This window comes from Peromyscus maniculatus, chromosome 2, assembly GCF_049852395.1.
Source record: "Peromyscus maniculatus bairdii isolate BWxNUB_F1_BW_parent chromosome 2, HU_Pman_BW_mat_3.1, whole genome shotgun sequence".
Lineage (NCBI taxonomy): Eukaryota > Metazoa > Chordata > Mammalia > Rodentia > Cricetidae > Peromyscus > Peromyscus maniculatus.
The window spans coordinates 172,413,899-172,435,412 of NC_134853.1; the positions used below are offsets into that span (position 1 = coordinate 172,413,899).

Here is a 21,514-nt window from a genome sequence, read left to right on the forward strand (position 1 = left end):
CAGTCTCATTGTGTAAGGAGAAAGCAGACCAGGGACTATGTCCTTAGAGTGGACTTCACACAGTCAGAACCCTGATCATCTTGCTCTTGTCCATGGCAGGTGCTCTGCCGTCTCACTGTGTGCCAACATCCATCCCTTGTTGGCCGGTCCTTGCCAAGGCTGTGAGGCTTTCTCAGGTCATGTGGCTCTGAATGCTATGTGAAGGATTGAGAGCCAGCTTAGAACTTCTGCCCATGCTGGTCTGGAAGGAGCCAGGCACCATGGGTCAAGGATGTCCTGATTATATATTTGGTCATCTCAGAAACTGCCTACTCATCTTACCATCTAGACAAGACACTAAAGAGCAAGGCAGAGACAAGAGCCCAAGAGCTCACATCAATAGCTATTAACTCAGAAGAAGGCCTGAGATGAAGGGGACCAAAAGCTGCATGGATCTTGTTCCTGCTGAGGCTCCTTAGGATGGTGTTTCTGTGTAGGGGAATGTAGGATACCACCAGAAGTCGGATGCAGATGTCCCTTACATACTAGGCACCAAGCATAGCCAGAGCCAAGAATGATTCTCATCCCACTTGTCCCCCCCCGCACACACACCCCTGCTGCTTCGAGCTAGTCCAGATATATGGGACTGACCTGTGCTCCCGGAAAATGTGGCTTCATTGTGAGAAGGATGAGTGCTTAGGATGAAATATGGCTGCTTTTAGCAAATGGCACAATAATAACTTCAACTCCATTGATGTTTGCTTCTCCCTGTACAGTAGCCCAGGGACAGCCCAGGGACAGGGGCAGGTTCATCACCAGCCATGGGATCCCCATTTCTGTCTCTTTTTATGCTTCTCTATGATTTTCATTTACTGTCATGATCCTAGAAGGCTGCACAAGCTTCAGATATCATGCTAAATTTTATCATGCTAGGAAGGGAGAAAATATGAGGAGCAGAACTTGGTTACACAGCTATGTATCAGGTCACATGGAGATAAGTATAATGTGCCAACAAAGATTAGGCTCCATTATCAGAGGAGAAGGGGAAACCGGACAGTGGGCATCTTTGCCAAGGAGAAATTCCATCAAGGTATACAAGGTATACCGTCAATGCTGCATACACAAATGGATATCAGAGAGGGTCCCCAGCACTGCTTTAGGCATAGACCGACCGTGCCTCCACTCTGTATCTGTGACAAAGACTGTTGTACCTTGACCCCCAACCTCTAGCACCCCAGAACCATGGGGCTATGATGGTGGGCTTACCAGCTATAATAGCACTGGGCGTGAGCAGGTTGCTGCTTCTGCCAGAGCAGGGAGTGTGCAAAGGGCCATGATGGTCTCAGCCGACTGCATATTGCAGAGCTCGTCAGGTTGACCAACAGCCTCTGCTCAGGGCCATTCATGTGAGAGCTAGGGGGACATGCTACCTAGGCCCACTCTTACTATGTACTCACTAGAGGACAGACAGCATGTTCACCTAACCTCCTGTTTCGCACCTTTGAGTAGTGAGGGGTTTCCATTTGGAGCAACCCAGCTCAGAGGTCAGGCTGCCCTGAGGAGGAGGTGGGAAGGAGACTCAAGTGAAAGAGAGAGAGCACATGAGTCAGCCTGAAGTTAAAGCAGCGCAGGAGGCAGCACACACTTAGAGCAATCATCAGGGTTTCAGCGTGATCCTGAAGCCTGAGGTCGACAGCCACGGTAGAGGGAGCCCCATCCCTCTGCAGAGTCACAGCATCCCCAGACTACCCTCAATTTCTCTGGACTGAAAGATATTGGACTTGAATGTGACACAGTGGCCTTGTGAGAAGAGCTCCACACTGCTGGCAGGAGAGGCTTCAGGAGGCATTGTCTACTGTGTGGAGGCCACTGATGCCCTGAGAGCCTGCTGATGCCCACAGAGGAGACCAGTCAGTCCTGCTCCCTGCCTCACCTGGAGGTAGACTTCTTGAGGTTTGCTAAACATGTACCAGCCACCAGGTCATGGAGGCAGCTCTGGATACTGCCCCTCCTCCCAGGCATCTCTGGCCTTGGCCCACCATGCCTCCAACTAGGACTTAGGGTCTCAGGCCTCCTTGGTCTGGGATTCCAGACAATTAAAAAAAAACAAGCCCTCAAAAAAACTTGTGTTTCCACTTACACAAATAAGTAAAATGAAGAGAAAATGTATTCTGCTTCTGGAGGCCTAATGTCAGTAATAGGTAATTGCAAAGTGTGGTATTTCATTATTCTGTTGATATGAAATATTTCAGTTGTTTTAATTGTTTTTAAGTTTCCAGTAGACGATTTGCATTTCGATGAGCAGAACCGACAATTCCTAGGCGTGGACTATTGCCAGATATTGCAAGTCCTATTTTGGATAAATTACAGCACCCAGATTTTAGCAACAAAGCACATTGATTTTATATTCAAAGGGCTTTTTATATTTAGTCTCTTAACCTTTTGTAATTCCCACCCACAGCTTGAAGCGCAGAGCCCTTTGTGTTCCTTGTTCTCGGTGGGGCGTCTGCCGCGCCCCGCAATTTGGGCCCATTGACTCATGCGGCAGGTGCGGGGATGATTGCGGGTGGACGCTGTGGGCGCCGGCTGGTGATTGCAGGAGGGACGAGGTGGGCTCTGGGCCCATGGCTCAGACAATCCCTTGCAAATTAGCTTTGGGAACCTAGAGGAGCCAGTGCCATGGGAGAAGGTTGGATTTCTTTTCTTTCTTTCTTTCTTTCTTTTTTTTTTTTTTTTTGTAATATGCAAAACCCTCCTAGTGAATGTTTTCAATTGGTCTGAATGATTTCTCTTTTTCATGTGTTAGACAAATGGTTTTAAGCATTCATCACATTTGATCTATGAAGAATCAACCGTTATTGTATGACAGTTTTAAAAACCAAGGTGCCCTTTGCTGCTAATTCAATCTCGCCAATAAAGTGGCGGAATGTGTAGCAAAGAGTTCTGGAAATTTCACTGCCTCACAGGGTGACACTGCATTTTAATATTAATTGTCTATGGTTAATTACTGCAGGATAGCCTGAGAGAGCTGTATTTCTAAAGTGAAGTTTGTTCTATAAATTCTCCTTTGAGGAATTATTATATAGAGGGAATGTCCCAGAAAAATTTAGCATAAAAAGACGTATTGCTTCCCATGCCAAAATAGTAATGAGAGTGGAAGTCTGCTCAGATGTTAGGTATCTGTGCAAAGACACACAGAGGGTTTGTGAGGTGGGTGGGGTCCCCACGTTGACATGCAGGAGGGGTGGAGGAAGAGGAAGAGGACCCCCTCCCTTCCCCAGGGTTCAGCTGTGCCTTCAGCATAACTGCTCTTTTGTCTTCTGAGTAAAGTTGAATCTCTCACTGACTCCCTTCCTCTAGGGCTTCTTAATTTTCAAAGGTTCTCTCTTTATAAAGTTTAGTTCTATCTTTGTCTTTACTTATGGAAGGAGGACATCTTTTTGCCATGACGTATATGTGGAGGTCAGATGCCGACTCTCCTGAGTTCAGTTCTCCCCTTCCTCTCTGTGGTTCCTGGGGATCAAACTTGGGTCAGGCTTGGCAACAAGTATCTCTATCCACTGAGCTATCCCACCAGCCCCTGAGGGTCTCTCTGGCTTTTCCCTCCCTTCCTGTTCTGAAAAAAAAAAAAATCAATCCTAAAGTTATTAAGTCTTAACAATGAGGACATATCTGGGGCCATGAGGGATGCTAAAGGCAATGAAAGAGGGGCCCTAAGTGGCATAAAGAAGCTTCACTGCAAGGAGTGGTCTGGGCCTGAGAGATTGGGGGAGGCTCTGTAAGGACCACAGTGGTGACAGAGTCAAGATAGTAGGGTAGATCCAATGAGTCCCTGCCTTGAGAGCCCAGAGGAAGGAGGTCTGGTACAGAAAATGAGACCTTCAGAAGCCAAAGGGTGTTTGAGTGTGGTATTATAGGCAAATATAAAAGTAGACATAGATGTGTGCCTGTATACCTATGTGCAAACAGCTGGGTGTGTGAGCAGGCCCCCAGCAGCAGAGAGCAGGCATGGCACCTGGTGCTGGATCTTCACACCCTGGCTTCTTGAGAACCAGAGTGTGGAGATGAGGACCTGCAGGGCTGATGGGAGGGGAACTGCTAAGAGTGTCTGCCAGAGGCAGGGCTCCAGTCACAATGGGGAAGGGCACTGCAGGCCAACCTGAGACAATTTGGGCATTTAAATAAAGAATAATGCCCCTTAGCCGGGCAGTGGTGGTGAGTGCCTTTAATCCCAGCACTCAGGAGGCAGAGGCAGGCAGATCTCTGTGAGTTCGATGCCAGCCTGGTCTACAGAGCGAGATCCAGGACAGGCACCAAAACTACACAGAGAAACCCTGCCTCAAAGAGAAAAAAAAAAAAAAAAAAAAAAAAAAAAAAAAAAAAAAAGACTAATGACCCTGAATCAGAGCCCACTGAAGAGTGTGTGCCTGGAGAAGCAAGTCTGGGATGTCTTGTAAGTCTAATAGCGTGTGACATTTTAGGTGGCCTTGAAGCCCCATAAAATCCTGGCGGAGTTCAAGGGGAGGACACAGTGCTCAGTGGGGACTGAGCTGCCACTGTAACCAAGCCCAGAGCGGACCCTGCAGGTAACTTCAGACTCCCCACTCCACCTGGGTGTGGGAGCAGACCCGAGGCCGCTTCTAACTGCTGTAGGACCTGTGACGGACAAACACAAACAGAGAGACTTTCCCAGAAGGCCTGGTCTGGAACTTTCACTGGTCCCGGGGTCTGCCCTTGTGTGCCTGCCATGGTGCTCTGTGAATTTGGTGGAAAACTTTAGGTCTGGGATAAATTGCAAGCCCTGCAGTCTGTGATGTCTGCAGTGTCTGTAGACCTGAGACATTTTCTTCTGGTGGACTTTTGCAGTACTAGGGGTGGAAGCCAGGGCCTTGCCAATACCAGCACACAGATACCACTGAGCCACACCCCTAGCTCCCCAGTAGCTTTTATGAGTAAAGAAAGAAGAGACCTTCCTGCCCTCCTGCCTGCCGTTTCCTAAGAGTGTGCGGTTGCTGGACGGTTTGAGCAGCACCCTGATGTCAGGATGGCGCCTGCAGCCCTTGCAGCCCCTTTGTGCCCATCCTCCCAAGTACCAGGAGCCCTGCTGGCCTCCACAGCCAGAGTCCACGGTGGGACACAGATAGGTTGCCCTAGGAGCCTCATGCTCCCCACAGCTCTGAGAACCAGGAGGCCTCTCGACACTGCTGGGCAGGAGGTGGCCACAAGCTCTACAGCCTGCAGGACTCCTGGGACAGCAGGTCAAGGTGCACTGTGTGGGACTGTGGCCCTCTCAGGAGGTCACAGCTGCACCGGATGCATTGCATCTTCAGTGGTAGATGGTCACATAGACCACCACCGCTTGGGTGGCTCTGCCTGCTCTGCTGACATTCTCTGCTGACAGTGCCAATGCTGAAACCACTCAGAGGCCCGGAGAGAGGAAGCATGGCCCACTCCATGGAGGGCCGTGGTAGAGGCAGCAGGGACAGGCAGATCTCTAGACCAGGGTCTGCCAGTGTGTCATCCTTGCTTTCAGGGGTGACCCTTAGTGCTGAGCTCACCCTCTCCTGTGTCTTTGGGCCATTCTAAAGACCTTCCACCAGGCAAGCAGCAAGGTTGCCTGCATCCTGGCCAGCTTGCAGGGCAGCTTTATTATTGTTGTTTGTTTGTTTTGTGGCAGCGGCACACACCTTTAATCCCAGCACTCAGCAGGTAGAGGCAGGTGGATCTTTATGAGTTTAAGGCCAGCCTGGTCTACAGAGTGAATTCCAAGACAGCCAGGGCTCACAGAGAAACCCTGTCTCAAAAAACCAAATAAATAAAAACAGAGTCTATGAAATCCTGGCTGTCCTAGAACTCACTTATGTAGATCAGGCTGGCCTTGAACTCACAGAGATCCTCCTGTCCCTGTCTCCCAAGTACTGAGATCAAAGGTGTGCTCCACCACACCCAGCTTCAGGGACAGTGATGATGGAAGTGAGAAAGAGAAGCCAAATCAACAAGAATTATCCCTGGCAGCTCCTACCTCACCTGCTGTCCCCTACCCAGGACCCTGCTGTCCCCACCCAGGACCCTGCTATCCCCACCCAGGACCCTGCTGTCCCCACCCAGGACCCTGCTATCCCCACCCAGGACCCTGCTGTCCCCACCCAGGACCCTGCTGTCCCCACCCAGGACCCCTGCTATCCCTACCCAGGACCCTGCTGTCCCCACCCAGGACCCTGCTATCCCCACCCAGGACCCTGCTGTCCCCACCCAGGACCCTGCTGTCCCCACCCAGGACCCTGCTGTCCCCACCCAGGACCCCTGCTATCCCCACCCAGGACCCCTGCTGTCCCTTACCCAGGACCCTGCTATCCCCACCCAGGACCCCTGCTATCCCCACCCAGGACCCCTGCTGTCCCTTACCCAGGACCCTGCTGTCCCCACCCAGGACCCCTGCTATCCCCACCCAGGAGCCCTGCTGTCCCTTACCCAGGACCCTGCTATCCCCACCCAGGACCCCTGCTGTCCCTTACCCAGGACCCTGCTGTCCCCACCCAGGACCCTGCTGTCCCCACCCAGGACCCCGCTATCCCCACCCAGGACCCGTCAGCCAACCTTTCTACTTACTCTGTGACTGCTGGCATGAGCTTAGCCAGAGTGGGAACCCCAACCATTCATGATCATTTGTGAGTAGCTCTGTTCACCTGTGGCCTTGACCCAGGGCCCTCTAGTTTGTTTCTGCTCACTCGAGGTGCCCTGATCTTGAGGACTATGTGTATCCATCCTGCCCAGGGACATAAGGGTCTCATGTTCCAGCTACAACCATTTAGAGTCAGCAGGGTTTCAGAAGGGCTTGGTGGACACCCAGACTTGTCTCTGGGATGGCTTTGCTTCTTGCTTTTCAGCTCTCACTGTACCCGGCTTGCCCTGGACAGCTGCTGCTTCTGAGCAGAGGTGCCTGCAGAGGATAAAAAGCCCCCAGGAACCCCACATAAACAGGCACCTGGGGACCTCATATCAGCTTCGCCTGGCCTGGGGTCCTTCCAGCATCCCTACAGGGCCTGGGGCTGTCCCAGTGGCCCAGCCTTGCTGTTTCGCTGTATACAAACAGCTTGGCTGGGGAGAGCCTCCTGAAGGCGAGGAGTGGGCGGGGGTGTCAGAAACAGACTCAGAAAGAACCTCGAATTAGCCCAGTCTTGGAAGCTTGCCAGCAGCAGCACGCTGGCTTCCCTGTTCCAAAGCAGTTCTGACACAGAGCTCCAGAAGGCAGGCATGGAGCAGCCGCGTGCCTGAGGCTGCAGAGTTTCACAAAGGAGTTTCCAACGAGCTTAGGTGTGGCACAGAGCGTGGGCTCTTCAGAAAAGAAATCACGTGGGGCAGGCCACGGCTCATGCCTATTACCTCAGCACTTGGAAGGCTGAAATAGGAGGATTATCATGAGTTCAAGGCTGGCTGGGGCTACATAGTTCTAGACCAGCCTGGACTACATATAATGAGACCCTGCCTTAAGTGTTTTTTAAAAAGCCACCAAGTAGAACCTAAACAGAAATGGCACTCTGGTGTTCACTCTGGATCCCAAGGCAAGCTCTCATAAAACGCTCAAGAGTGTTTGGATGAGATCCATTTTCCATGCTACAGGAAAGCAGGGTAGACAACACTGGCAAGGAGTGTGGGGACGGGTGAGGGCGGGCTTTGCACTGTCACGGTACCTTGTAGCTCTGGTGGCTCTGCTCAGCAGCCATGTTGTTGCATCTTCCTGGGGTCCCAGAGCCACCACTGCCCATCACAGAGCCTGGCTCAGAAAACAGAAGCCATGGTCACCATTTTCATCAGGCTATACAACACCCCATCCAGGGTTCTAGAGATCAACATTTGGAAATTAGAATTTTTTTTTTTATTTTAGTTTTGATCAGGGCTTTGTATAACCTGGGCTGGCTTCATATATTATGTAGTCAGGGATGACCTTGAACTTCTGATCCTCCTACCTGCACCTCCTGAGTTCTGGGGTTCCAGGCATGGACCACCATGCCTAGTCTTAATTTTTTTTTTCTTTTTGGTTTTTCAAGACAGGGTTTCTCTGTGTAGCTCTGGCTGTCCTGGAACTTTCTCTGTAGACCAGCCTGGCCTCAAACTCACAAAGGCCAGCCTCTGCCTCCTGGGTACTGGGATTAAAGGTGTACACCACCACTGCCCTGCTCCGGACAGTTTTGATTTATTCTTTTATCAAAAGTTTAGGGCGTTGGCAGCACACAACTTTACTCAGGAGGCAGAGTCAGGCGGATCTCTAAGTTCGGGGCCAGCCTGGTCTAAGAGAGAGTTCCATTGGGCGAGGCAGAGTATCTGGAGAGATCGCTCAACAGTTTGAGCTCTGTCTTCTTTTCCGGAGGTCTCAGGTCCAATACCTAACACCCACAGGGGAGCTCATAACTGTCTATAGCTCTAGTTCCAGGGAATCAAATGTCCTCTCCTGCCTGCCTCTAACACCAGTCATGCATGTGGTACATAGACATACACGCAGGCAAAACACCATGACACATAAAATAAAAATAAATAAAATCTCAAAACAAACAAAAAAAAAGAAACACCAAAAACTGGCCTGCAGGGGAGGGAATTAGGGCAAAGCTGAAGCTAGAAACCCTGTACAGTTTTCTTACCCAATAAATAGCCATTACACAGCTGATCCTGGGGCCAGTCCCCAGGTCACATAGTGTGCAGCCCCAGGAGGGTCATCTGGATGCGGCACAGCCCGTTGGTTCTCAGACCACACCTTTCCACACTCACGATAAGGCAGATGGTCTGCATTAGTTACTTATGGGGCATTATGACAGAATACCCAGCATAAGCAACTCAGAGGAGCAAGGGTTTTTGTTTTGTTTTTAATTTATTTAACTTTATTTTATGTGCATTGTTGTCAAGGTATCAGATCCCCTGGAACTGGAGTTACAGACAGTTGTAAGCTACCATGTAGATGCTGGGAATTGAACCCAGGTCCTCTGAGATAACAGCCAATGCTCTTAACTGCTAAGCCATCTCTCCAGCCCCAGAGCAAAGGTTAATTTTGGCTCATGGTTTTCAGGGTTTCCCTCTGTGGCCACTTGACCCCATGTACTCAAGCAAGATGTCATAGCAACAAGAACATGTAATGGAGGAGGTGTGTGTGTGTGTGTGTGTGTGTGTGTGTGTGTGTGTGTGTTGGCAGGTGGAGCCAGAGGCTTTTGTACATGCACTGGGGACCCAAATTCAGGGTTCAAGCTTGTTCAGCAAGTGCTTTACCCACTGAACCATCTCACTAGCTCCCTCTACACTTCTTGGTGGACAGAAAGCACTGGGAGTAGAAGATTGGAGACCTGGTATAACCTTCAAACCTGAGCCCAGTGACCTGATTCCTTTCAAAGTTTCTTCAACCTCCCAAAATAGTGCCACCAGCTGGAGGCCAAGAATTCAGCACATGAGACTATGGGAGACATTTCAAACCATTCCTCAGCCAAACTGGAAGCAAGAACAGCCCCTCGGCCAAGGCACCTGCAGAGCCGTGGGGCACTTAGCCCTGCATGGTTGTGCCTACTCTCCTGCCTGTCTAATGGGGGCAGTGGGTGGTCGATGGGTGTGTACACGCTGTGTGAGAAGTGTTGGCAAGGCTTGGGAGCCTCAGAGCTGCACATGATTGGCTAACGGAGGAACTGAGAGCTGGAGGGCTGCATGCTGGGGAGACCTATGCAGACTGCTGCCCCTTAGCTGTAGGGTGGAACCTCTGTCAGCTTAGTCCTAGCCAAAGCAAGGCCAAAAGAACAAGAGCATCCCTAGATGAACAGGGCAGACATATGGACAGCGGTGCAGAAACCTTCACCTGGACACCTGGGCAGTTTTCAAAGCCTGGGCTGCCTGCCTGGCCCTTGGCAGCATGGAGACCTACCTTGGGCGTCCTTTTGATGGGAACTCCACCGCTGACTTGCCCAGGCATTGCGCTGCTCCTTGGCTAATGGAGTGCACACTGGAGACTAATGCACTGTATCTGGTCACCTCCAGGCTAGTCCATTCTGTCCCCTCAGGGCTAGTAACATTTGATTTTTTGAATTCACTTAAACAAAGAAAATATTTTAGCCTACAGCTTGTGCTCCTCCTGGCGAGTCCTGGGCCCAGGGCGGCTGTTTCACGGTAAGGCAAGTCCTCTCAGTTTGTTTACTCCTGCAGTTCCTCCGCCTTCGGCCTCGGTGCCCTACACAGGTGATTAGGGAGTCTAATTGGTTTGCCTGTAAAAAGATAATTAATTGATATTTCCTTCACAGAGAGGTCAGGCTGTCCGTTCTGATCCCTAGCAGAGCCTCCCATCTCCAGAGCCTCCTTCCCTGAGGTGGCCCAGCAACCTTTATCTTGCTGATAAAACCATAATTGCCATCAGCACTGACATAGGCTTTAGGGTTGGTTCCCAGAGATTAAGAGTCCTGTTCCTGGGCCTCTTGGTTGGGGGAGGTAGCAAACGTAGCTACTAGGGCAGGAGAGCCTCCCAAAAAATGCACCAAGAATAACCACAGAGCACTTGGTAGCTACTGTGGACACTACCTGCTGCAAAGTCCCTGCCCTAGAACTGGTGAAGGTGGGAGCACCCCACCACCACCGCCGCCACTACCACCACCAGCACCCACCACCACCAGGACCCACCACCACCAGCACCACCAGCACCACCAGCACCACCAGCACCACCAGCACCATCAGGGGTGGTTCCCTCCTGCAGAGATGGTGTGGGGTAATGTGTAGTGTTAGAATGCCTCTCTCCTTCAGGCATTGGAAGTGCCCCCCAGGCTGGCAGTGGCTGGAAGACACAGTGCTGTTGACAGCACTGCCCCCATCTGATAGTAGCTCTGTGGCTTATCTCTCCCAGGCAGTAAGATCTTAAGCCTTTACGAGGCTCTTGCCGTCGTTAGCCTTCTCTCTCTTATGGTTTGCCCTAATAGGACCCAGTTTGCAGACAGGGTGGGCACGGTGAGAACAGTGCCCCAGGGTGAACCGAGCAGGAGGTCAGATGCACCACAGCCATTGAGATTCATGGCAGCAGGGGCAAAACTGGTCATGACCTCTCCAGGGGCCGTCCGTAGCAGTAGGCGTAGGACGGCAGGGTGACAGGGAAAGGGGACAAATGGCTCTCGGGTCATGAGAGGCAGCTGGTGAGAGAGATTCCAGGCTCGTCTGAAGAATGAATAGCAGCAGGGCGCAGAGGAGAAGGGCTCAGTCAGAGTGCTGAGCGTGTAGAGCAGGGGAGGGGCTGCCCTGTCACCTTGGCAGAGCTGAGAACATGAGACAGAAAATGGGATCCATTCTGTGGCCTCTGCCTAGAGGTTTTACTTGTGCCCCACAAGGCAGACAAAACCCTTGGAAGTTCAGGGCAACCGTCACAGGGTCTCACCAATGCGCTGAACCAGTTTTATGCTCGGGTGAGGGCAGATTGGTGACATCTAGGACCATCATAGATATCCCACTGCAGACAGTAGTAGGCTGGACTCAAGGATGGGGCTATAGACCTGCTCCTGGGAGTAGAATAATGAGAGGAGTAGGAGTAACTTGTTGGAGAAAGGATATCTGTCTGTAAGGGGGAGGAGGGGGATTGTAGTGGGGGCCCAAGTGCCTTTGGCTGCAGTGTGTGGATATCCCGGGGACAGCTGTGGGTATAGCAGGAAAGCTGTGCATCTGTGCTTGAGTCAGAAGTTGGGGCTCCTCTGGATGAACGTGACACTTAGCTACCTCTGTGAGAAGTGAGAGGGGGTATGAGCAGAAGAACAGAGGCCAGCTTATACCAGGGGTGCCAGCAGTGGGACCTGGCATGGTGTGGGCATAAGCAGTAGCCAGTGATGATGGGGTAGAAGAGCTGACAGTTACCCTGAAGCCAGGGTATAGAGGGTACGAACTGTTTACTCATGAAACCCGGATCTTCATCTGCTGTGGAGAAGCCATGGACAGGAGTATATCTGTTCCTGGATGGTAGTACTGTGAGTCAACTTCACCTCATGATTCTAGTAAGAGCAGCCAGCAGGGCCTCCTCCAGCTGGCGAGCCTTTTGAGTGACCCCTTTCCTCTAGGGAAGCCACATGCTTGTGGGTGCCTCTAGCCCATTCCCTGGTCATGAGTCTCCCTCCCCTAAGAGCTCTGACCAGATACACACAGGGCTGGTATAGGAGAGGCAGCTGATGACCTTGTGTGGCCTGTCTGGACACCATCCCTGCAGAGCACAGGCCTGCTGAGTGAGCAGTCTGTTAGGCCATGGGGAACAAGAGGCAAAGGTGAGAAGTGAAGATTTCTCTTACTTGAAATGACAAGGGTTGTGGTCAGCCAGACAGCCTCATTCTTGGGATGGGGGAAGGTCTGCCACATATACAGATGGCCTCAAGTGTCAGTCCTGTGTGAACGGAGGAACCAGGCTTCCAGGTTCCCAGTATTCCATGCCATTTTTCCCATGAAGCAGCCTGGTTAGTATCAGCAATGTGAATGTCATATGTTGTCATTGTGGCTCCCATTTACCTTGTGTGGATGTCCATTTTTCAGCAACCACATGGTAGCAGTGACAGCCTTTATTACATGAGGTCACCAGATATGACCACAGATGGCACCAAGCAGATGCTCCGTAGCTGCCAGCTGTGGTGATTTCTGGAGAAGTCCTTTAACAGTGTGGCCAGAACCTCCCAGCCTGAGGGAGGCAGACACTCATAGCCTTGGTCTAGATAGGTTTATTTGCTCATCAGAAATTCTTGCTGGGTCTTTTACCTACTTCACTTCCTGGAATTGGTACGTGGCAAGTCGTGGCCTAAAGTAATGTTATGGTGCAGGCCTAGAGTTGTCAGTGTTCCCAGTTAGGGGCCATCCAGCAGTCACCCTGCCTGGGCACAAGCCTCTGAGAGACAAAAACAGAGCTGGCATCATAATGCCAAAAGTTGTACTTAAAGGAGGTGGCAGAGCTGATGGCCATGGTCCACACGGCCCATCAGTGTGCAGAGCTGAAAACCATGTTGTCAGCATTGCTGTTCCTAGTCATTGCCCAGGACATCAGCGGTGCAGGGCACAGAGCTGCGGGGAAGGACACTGGCTAAGGAATGTCCTTGCATAAGAAAAAGGTTTTATTAATGCACCATAAGACAAAATTAATACACCTCTGAGAGAAATAATTCTCCCACCTGTAATTTGGAGATACTTCAGAGGCCCAGCTGCTGCAAACTTGGACTCTGGGGAAGGGACATTAATGCCTCTGGCCCCAGGACCCCATCTAGCACACAGATGAAAGACACTCCTCCACTCATCCCAGTCCCATCAAGGGAGCCAACCCCAAGAGCTGAGCATGGACCGGGGGTCCCACCTGAAGGACCCTTTTCCCTGAAGAGACATTGTCCTGGGACATCTCACCACCCCTAAAGATGCTGATCCAGACTGGACCCCTCTTCCAGGACCCCACCCAAGTACTGCCCTCTGTTCTACCCAGCCTTTGTCTTCCAGCCTTTGCTGTTACTCTTTTGTGAAATGCCCAACCACCTCTTCAGCTCATAATCTGAGGCTGCTGCTCTAGTCAGAGCCTCTCCCTTTAGAACTCCCTCGTCCTCTGGCTCTCAAGGGGCTTATGTCTCTTTCCCAATAAGGGACCCTCAGGTCAAGGGCCATTGGGAGCACCCTGGAGCTTGGTCTTACAGAAAGTAGGCTGTGGTGTGCACATGTATTTGGGAAGGACCAGGAGCCCCGAACCAACCTAGCGCTGGAACTCACCATTTGGGCTAAGCCGCTAACTGTAAGAGAGACAGAAGGTTCCAGAATTGCAGCTCTACCTGTGAGTGGAGTAGAGGCAGAGGAAGATGCCCAATTCCCACCCCCACCCCCACCTTGGGATCCTGAAAGAGGAAGGAGAAGGAGCCAGTATGGGCAAGGGTCTATGGGGGCCCATCCTCTGAGCCTTTTGGGGCTGTTGCCCAGGCAGGGGCTAATGGTTACAAGAAGTTCCTGTACCCCAACCTGCTGTGGTTGGGGCCTGATGGGTCAAGTTTCCCATCTTACATTGTGCTGAAAAGAGGCCAAAGTGTGGTCTGTGTGGCTTGGGTCCGGAGAGCCAAGTGCCTCTGCTGGTCTGGCTGAAGAACTAGCCCTCCTGGTCATCAGGCAGGGCCTGCTGATTGCTGTAAACCCCAGACAAGCCCAAGTCCATGTTACACACTGCCTATACTGGACACTCAGCCCTGCCCACAGTGCCGTGTCCACACTGCCTGCTATGCCCCTCTCTGTCCACACTGCCCGGTCCACACTTGTCCCATCCATGCCGCTTGGTCTGCTTGGTTGCCTTGTCTACACTGCTGTGTCCAGGTTGTTCTGTGTACATTGCCTGGTGCATACTCCTCCATCCACACTCCCTAGTGGACAATATTCTGCCCATACTGTCCTGTCCACACTGTCCATATCACATACTACCACAGTGCTCTGCCCATACTGTCCTATCCATACTAACCTGCCCACTCTGACCTGCCCATACCTGCTCACACAGGCTGCTCACACTGGCTGCTCACACTGGCTGCTCACACAGGCTGCTCACACAGGCTGCTCACACAGGCTGCTCACACAGGCTGCTCACACAAGCTGCTCACACAAGCTGCTCACACTGGCTGCTCACACTGGCTGCTCATACAGGCTGCTCACACTGGCTGCTCACACAAGCTGCTCACACAAGCTGCTCACACTGGCTGCTCACACTGGCTGCTCACACTGGCTGCTCACACTGTCTGGTCTGTACTCCTCTGTTTGCAGTGCTATGTTCATGCTACCCCACCTGCATATCCACTGCTATATCCATACTCTTTCTCTATCCTTCTCTGTCTGTATTTCTCTCTCTCTTGAACTGGCTCAGAAGAATACCCAGGACAAAAGTTCATTCCCAGCCAGGCTCCACCTCTTGCCTCTTGCCCACTCACCTGGTGACAGGAAAATGCTCCCTTTGCTCAGGGTTCAAAGGGCCTTTCTTTGCTTTATTTTTCTGGGCAAACCCGCTCAGCAAGGAGATATGAATCCTGCTGTCCTGCAGTCTGTCAGCGAGTGGAACAAGGCTGTGCTGAGTTTGTGGACATCTTTCTCGGACCTCCTCCACCTGGGATGCAGCCCTTTCTGTTCCTACCCAGCATGCTTGAGGTAAGCCCTGAGGCCATGGGGGACTTTTCCTTACCACCACCAAGCCCCTCTGAACCTCTTCTCTCCTTCTGCCTGTCCCCTAGAAGAACGGCAATAGACCCAAAGGTGGTCAGAATCCCCCAGAGATGGTACACACTGTCCAGGAGCTTCCAAAAGGCACCAGGTAAAAAGTGCGCTCAATGGGGTCTGCTGCAGCAAAGCCCTGGCCTTTGTCACACACACGCCTTAGCCACCTCTAGGCCTGCCACTCAGAGGGCACCATGGTGAGGGGGTCTGTGAAGTGATGGCCAGAAAGAGTTGTAGGGCGTCTAGGAAGGCAGCGTACTTGCTCAGTGTCTGTCTTGCAGAGAATGAGCCACTGAGCACAGCATCTATGTCTCGGTGGCTGATGACCACTGCTTACCCAGTAAGGCCCAAGGTGAGCAGTCTGCCTGATTCTGCTCTCTCACTGCAAACCCTGCACCCCAACACCAGGTGGAGCCCCAGGAGGCCTGGTAGCAGTGGTAGCCCAACACTATGGGCCCCTCAGAGGTAGATAGCAATCAAAAATGGATACACCTGAGAAGTTCCACGTTGGGTAGGGATAACTGGTGAGAGTGGAGCACTCATAGAATGGACATGTTTTCTCAACACTCAGTGCCAGGTTGTGCGTGGGCACACTCATTCAAGTGCTGTATAACTAGCCCCATTTCACAGGAGAGGAAACTGAGGCACGGGGATTTACCATTCAGCAATGGCTCTCCTAAATCAAATCTGGATTTCTGTCTTACAAATCAGAAGGCTGCTTGTCACAGTGGGAGGTAACGAGACAGCATGTCTGCTGACTCAGGAGGATGTGGCAGCCAGTTCTGTCCCCACCCTTTAGCAGCTATGAGACAAGGAGACATGGTAGGTACCTTGCAGAGCAGCTAGCACCCACATGCCAGGTGCTCAGCTAGTGGAACATGTCGGTGTGGGCCTTCACTGGACCTAATCGGATCAGGAAGTCCTGGCAATTCTTGAGAGACTGGCAAGTAGGGCAGGCAAAGGACAGGAAAGCATGTGGACAGGAGAGCATTACCCCTGAGATGGCCAGGAGAGAGCGTAAGGGACAGGTGAAGTGTGCCTACACATGGCCAGTCAGATCTCTCAGCGTCTGCAGCCTTGACAGTCTTCTGCCCCATGCAGAAGGCAGGAGCTCAGGAGTGTTCTGAGGGCACTGCTTCAGTGTGAGGCTCACATGAAATGCCTAGAGCAGACTGACCCAACAGTGAGGCTACCAGAGGAGATGTAGAAATGGAAGGAGAGCCTGTGGCCTACCAGAGCTGAGGCTGCCTGCTGGCGCTCCTGCAGTGGGATTGCTCACGGAGACACGGTGGGTGTAGGATGAGCCAGGAACGCTGGGGGCTGGTGAAGTGTTGGCGAACTGACAAGTCACTGATGCCCCTCAAAGGTGGCACTAGGACAGAGCCTCTTGCAGCGGGAGATGTGTCCCGCGCTGCTCTGAGTCAGGGCCTGTGAATCGACGACGAAGCATGTTTGTACAACAGCCAAAGCTGACTTAAAAATATAACCAAGATCTGGCTGGTGTGGAGCACCCATCCGCCCAGTATTTCCTCCCAGAGAGGATATGAGAGCCGACAGTTGAACACCAGGGCCACTCACGCTGATTACCTCAAGGCCCAGGATGCTCTGTCTGGCCTCATGGAGAACCTCAGCCAAGGGTGTCATGGACACCTTTCTCCCTTCAACCAAAGGCTTTTGCTGCCTCCTCCAGAAAAGAAGGAAGGTCCATTCTCTCACCCACTGCCCACTAAGAAACTCCAAGGTTGTCTGCAATTAAGTGACCACAGAATAGGATTCCCAGACCCCGACAGGCAGCTGAATCAGTGTGCAAACTCAAAGTGACCCACACCTCCAGTGTCTGCTTGTACCCTGCTTTGCCTGCTTTCTGTATTTCTTCCAGCACCACAGTCCTGGGCTACAGGCAGTCATCAGACTCCAACCTTACTACTGAGATTAAGGTCATTCTCCTGGGAACTTTGCCTCTGAGCAGCTGCTCTCCTGTTTCCAGAATATGGAAACACCAGAGAGAGCTTTAAAATTTTTTGTTTATTTTTGAAATAGGATCTAATGTAGCCCAGGCTGGCCTTGAACTTGTGATGTTGCTGCCAGTGACCTTGAACTTCTGATCCTCCTGCCTCCCATTGCTGAGTGCTGGATTGCAGGCCTATGCTGCCACAACTGGTTTATGTAGGGCTGCGAATGGAACCCAGTGTTTTATGCATAATAGGCAAGCACTCTACCAACTGAGCTGCATCCTGGAGAAGCATTGTGGTTAGGACAGCTGTCACAGGCAGAGAAGCTCCCCAGGCCCCTCAACATCATGTTCTCGGGGCCATGAGGTCTTGTCTTTTCTGGCCTGGCTGTCCTCACCATGCAAGTGCTGTATTGGAAGCTTGCCTCAAGACATTGTCTAGGGCTTCTCAGTTCTGTCCCATGAAGACCTCCTGATCTCTCTAAGAGTTTTAACTACTTCTCTAGGGAAGAATGTGGGAGCCGTGGGCGGGTCTGTCCCCACCATGTCTTCAGCATCCCTGGCAGTCAAAGGGCTCTGCCATCCTCCTGCAGTTTGGATACCAGATCCTTAAGTCCCTTGACCAAAAGAGCCTACCTTCCAGGATTCCAGGACAGCTGTCCTTTCCAGCAGCCTTGCCTGGCTCTGTAAACCAGGAGTGTAAGAGCCCAGTAGCATCATGGGGGTGTGCTTCTGTCCTGGGCCCCTCACCTGGGCAGACCTCGAATATGAGAGGCTCATGCCCACAAGCCCTGGTAGGTAGGAGGGAAGAATGAGGGGCCACTCTGGATTGGGAACCTGGCAATGGAACCTTTGTTGAGGCGTAGAAGGAGGTGGGACTCTTGTGATCTGAGCTTGGAGTTATCAAGACTCAAACCTTGCCAATAAAGACCAGATGTGGAGTGCTTCCCTCCCCTGCCCCCCAGCACTCAGAGACCTCCAATTCTAGTGCTCTTCAGGCCTTTGTCGCTTTGGCACCGTATCACCTCTGACCTCACCGAATGTGGATCATACAATAGACAACTCAGACCTTGCATGGGGCCGCAACCTCACCTGGTTCTGCCTGTTGGCCTACTACTGCCCAACTATCAGGAAACCTTGAGGATCTATGACCCAACATTCTGCCAGGATGTTCTTACCACTCCTAACACAGCCACTGAGTCACAACTGTCCTGAGCAAACCTATGGTCTGGCTTTCCTAGGAGGGCCCATTTGGGTTCCCTACTTTCACGTTTTTTTTCTATTTAAGGTACATTGGTGTTTTGCCTGCATATATGTCTATGTGAGAATGTCAGATTCCCTGGAGGTGGTTGCTGGGAATTGAACCCAGGTCCTCTGGAAGAGCAGCCAGTTCTCTTAACCACTGAGTCATCTCTCCAGCCCCCAAGGGTCCCCCTACTTTCTATAGTTAGTCTATAGAGAAGTAGGCCTGCAGGCCACATCCCCTGCCCCTGCCTAACCCAGTATGCTTTCTTATAGAACCCACAATGGGCTGGGCCCTCCCCCATCAATCACTAATTAAGAAAATGCCCACTGGGCAATGGTGGTGCACGCCTTTATTCCCAGCACCGGGGGTGGGGGAGTGGCAGAGGCAGGCAGATCTCTGTGAGTTTGAGGCTACCCTGGTCTACAGAGTGAGTTCCAGGACGGGCAGTTACACAGAGAAACCCTATCTTGAAAAACCAAAACCAAAACCAAACCAAAACAAACAAAAAACCAACGCCCTACAACTGGAATTTTTGGAGGTGTTTTCCCAATAGAGGTTCCCACCTTCCAGATAACTCTAGCTCGTGTCAAGTTGACATAAAACTATCCAATACACACAGGACCCATACCCTTATCCCTGTGGCCTGCAGAAAATAGTCTGGGCTTCTAGGTTCTGGGGCGAGACTGACCCTGGCCGCCAGCTGGTGATTCTTAAAACCTGAGACAATCTCATTGATTAGGTTTGCCTGAGTCAGAGTCAGCATCAGCAGTCACTACTGTCATCTGTAGGCTTCAGACAAAAGGACTGAGTAAGGAAGAAGCTCCTCCACCTCTACAAAGATTGAGAGTGACATGCCATCCTGTAATTTCACAGCAGAGCAGGGGAATATGGGGTCTAATTTACATAGGAGTACAGCACTCGGAGAGCCTGTTTGCCTCTTAGAACTTGCAGGCATCATTCTGGAACATCTCATTTGACTACAAAAATGGCCCTTTGTGCTGCCTGAAAACAGGTGCTTTGGTAGGGAAGGGAGCCATAAGATCTCAGCAGCACCAAGCTCTACATGAGCAAGGTCCTGTGGGCCCAGGTTGGTGCCTGCCACACTCCTCTGCCCTCCAGCAGACACTGGGCCTGTGGGAAGCTCACCAGGCCTGATCACTTCTATGCATGTCGGTAAAGGAGGAGAGCGACTGTATCCAGGGCCCTGTATAGGGCCCTGTAGGCAAGTTCAGAGTCCAGTCCTTGAGTGCATGGAGCTCTTGACCTCCATACTCTAATGATGCTCCAATGATGCTACTGGTGGTACTGATGAGGTTGGGGCTTAGGCCTGGAAGGGCTGAATGACAGGGAGAGGTGTATCCTAGGTAGGGTTCTTGAGCTCTAGGAAAGGAATCCCTCTTATTCTGTAAGTAGGTTTTTCATGTTCTCAGAGTCTGATCTCTGTCTGAATACATGGCTACTCAAAGCCAGACCAAGACTATTCCAAGGAAGGAAACAATCATGGATGGGTGCACCCCAGCAGCAGAGAGAGGCAGGCAGTATAGGTAAGAGCCCTGCAGGCTCCTCCTGCCAGCTTTCCTGGGATTGAACATGTTTCTGCCAGGCCCCGGGCTGCATTCCTGCAGAGACATTCCAAGCATGTTATGGAATTTCACTACATGACAAAGGGCCCTGTCAGTCCCTGCACGATGTGAAATCGTGTCAGCTGCAAAAGATGGACTTGATTTAATAAGTGTGGCTGTGAATTTGTCCCGCCACACATGAGCATTCCATACAATAGGAGAATGGCTCTGGTTACGTTCCCCCAGAAACCCTAATGCATGCTTTGAGATGGAAAAAATGCAACTGCCTGAAACTCAATCAGTGAGGATGCTGAGACACATCCAATCACTCAGTAATGTATGTGGGAAGATCTGGCAAATGACCTTGGGCCTGATTGCACATTGGTGTCTCTCACCCACTCACCCAATGCCTGACACATGCTGGGGACCGTCAGAGCCTCTCCTCCCTCCTCAGTTCTGAGAAAAACGGTTTTAATTAAGACTTCCATGATTAGTCATTTAATCAGTCATTAGGCCAACACAGATGGAGTCAATTAATTTTTTTATATACTTGAAAAGATAGTTGATGTTTGGCAGCCCGTACAACCTCCTGAGCTGGCTGTAGGTGGCCACTGTGCCCTTAACACTGGACTTTTGTCCCCCTGAAGGAAGTACCAAGCACTCATGGTAGGGAGATGCTAGCTTCCTAGGCTCCCTCCTTCCTTGAACCTGGGGCTTCAGGATGATGCCATAGGCAAGGCTGCCTCACAAGAACAACCCTGTGAGTAGCCTCTAGCCATAGCCCACTGGTGTACCAAGACATTTTGGGCAAGAACCCAGGCAACCACCAGCTTGGAACCTGATGGTGCAGGGTAGCACTGAGCCCTGCACTGTGACAAACAGAAGAAGGTCTATCCAGTGAGACAGCCATGCCACCAACAGAGAGACATCACACTCCAGGCCTCTAGCCCATAGACTCACAGCTTAGAGCACAGTTCTTTCACCCAACCAATGTGTATGAGACCCAATGTGTAAGGAGGCCGCCAGGCCGTGGGGTGGGGATGCAACACAGGGAGGTGGTTTCATAGCTCCTCACTGCCCCACTTCAGTCCCACCTTGCCGGACCCCCTCTTCATGCCATCCATAATGATGCATGCCTGGCTCATTCTGGTGCTTATTCTGAATGCACTTTTGGGCGCCTCACCCCCTTCCCTCCGCTTCTCTTACAAGCCATACTGGGAGACTCCTGGAGAAGAAAAGGCTGCCTTTTTTTTTTTTTTTTTTTTGAGACAGAGTTTCTTTGCATAGACCTGTCTGTCTGTCCTGGAATTCACTCTAAACCAGGCTGGCCTTGAACTCAAATGATTTTGAATGGTCTCTGATAGACCCAGAGACTCAGAAGATGTGGTTGTGACACCACAGGCACAGTCCGCTCCCTTCCCCAGCTCTTTTCCAGCTCATCTGTGCCCTCCTAGAGCCTGAGCTCCCTTCTGACTGCAGACAGATGCTGAGCGGCATGTGCAGAGCAAGGGGCTTCACATTATCTCTGGGTTGAGGCCCCCATAGTATAGCTGCAGGAAACAGGGGAGTGCCCCAGGTCTACCC

The 21,514-nt window shown here is 51.6% G+C and overlaps 1 protein-coding gene across 11 annotated transcripts in view; it reads left to right on the forward strand.

The window, feature by feature from the left end:
• The window catches only part of Morn1 (MORN repeat containing 1), a 59,604-nt gene that overhangs the window by 27,285 nt on the left and 10,805 nt on the right, over positions 1-21,514 (forward strand). For 8 of the 11 annotated variants that reach the window (XM_076565811.1, XM_076565812.1, XM_042272273.2 and 5 more), the window contains 2 exons: positions 14,972-15,105; positions 15,189-15,268. In XM_076565811.1, the coding sequence (XP_076421926.1) occupies positions 14,972-15,105; positions 15,189-15,268 (214 nt within the window). The remainder of the gene's footprint in view (positions 1-14,971; positions 15,106-15,188; positions 15,269-21,514) is intronic. The other 3 variants (XM_042272270.2, XM_076565809.1, XM_076565813.1) reach the window with 3 other exon arrangements.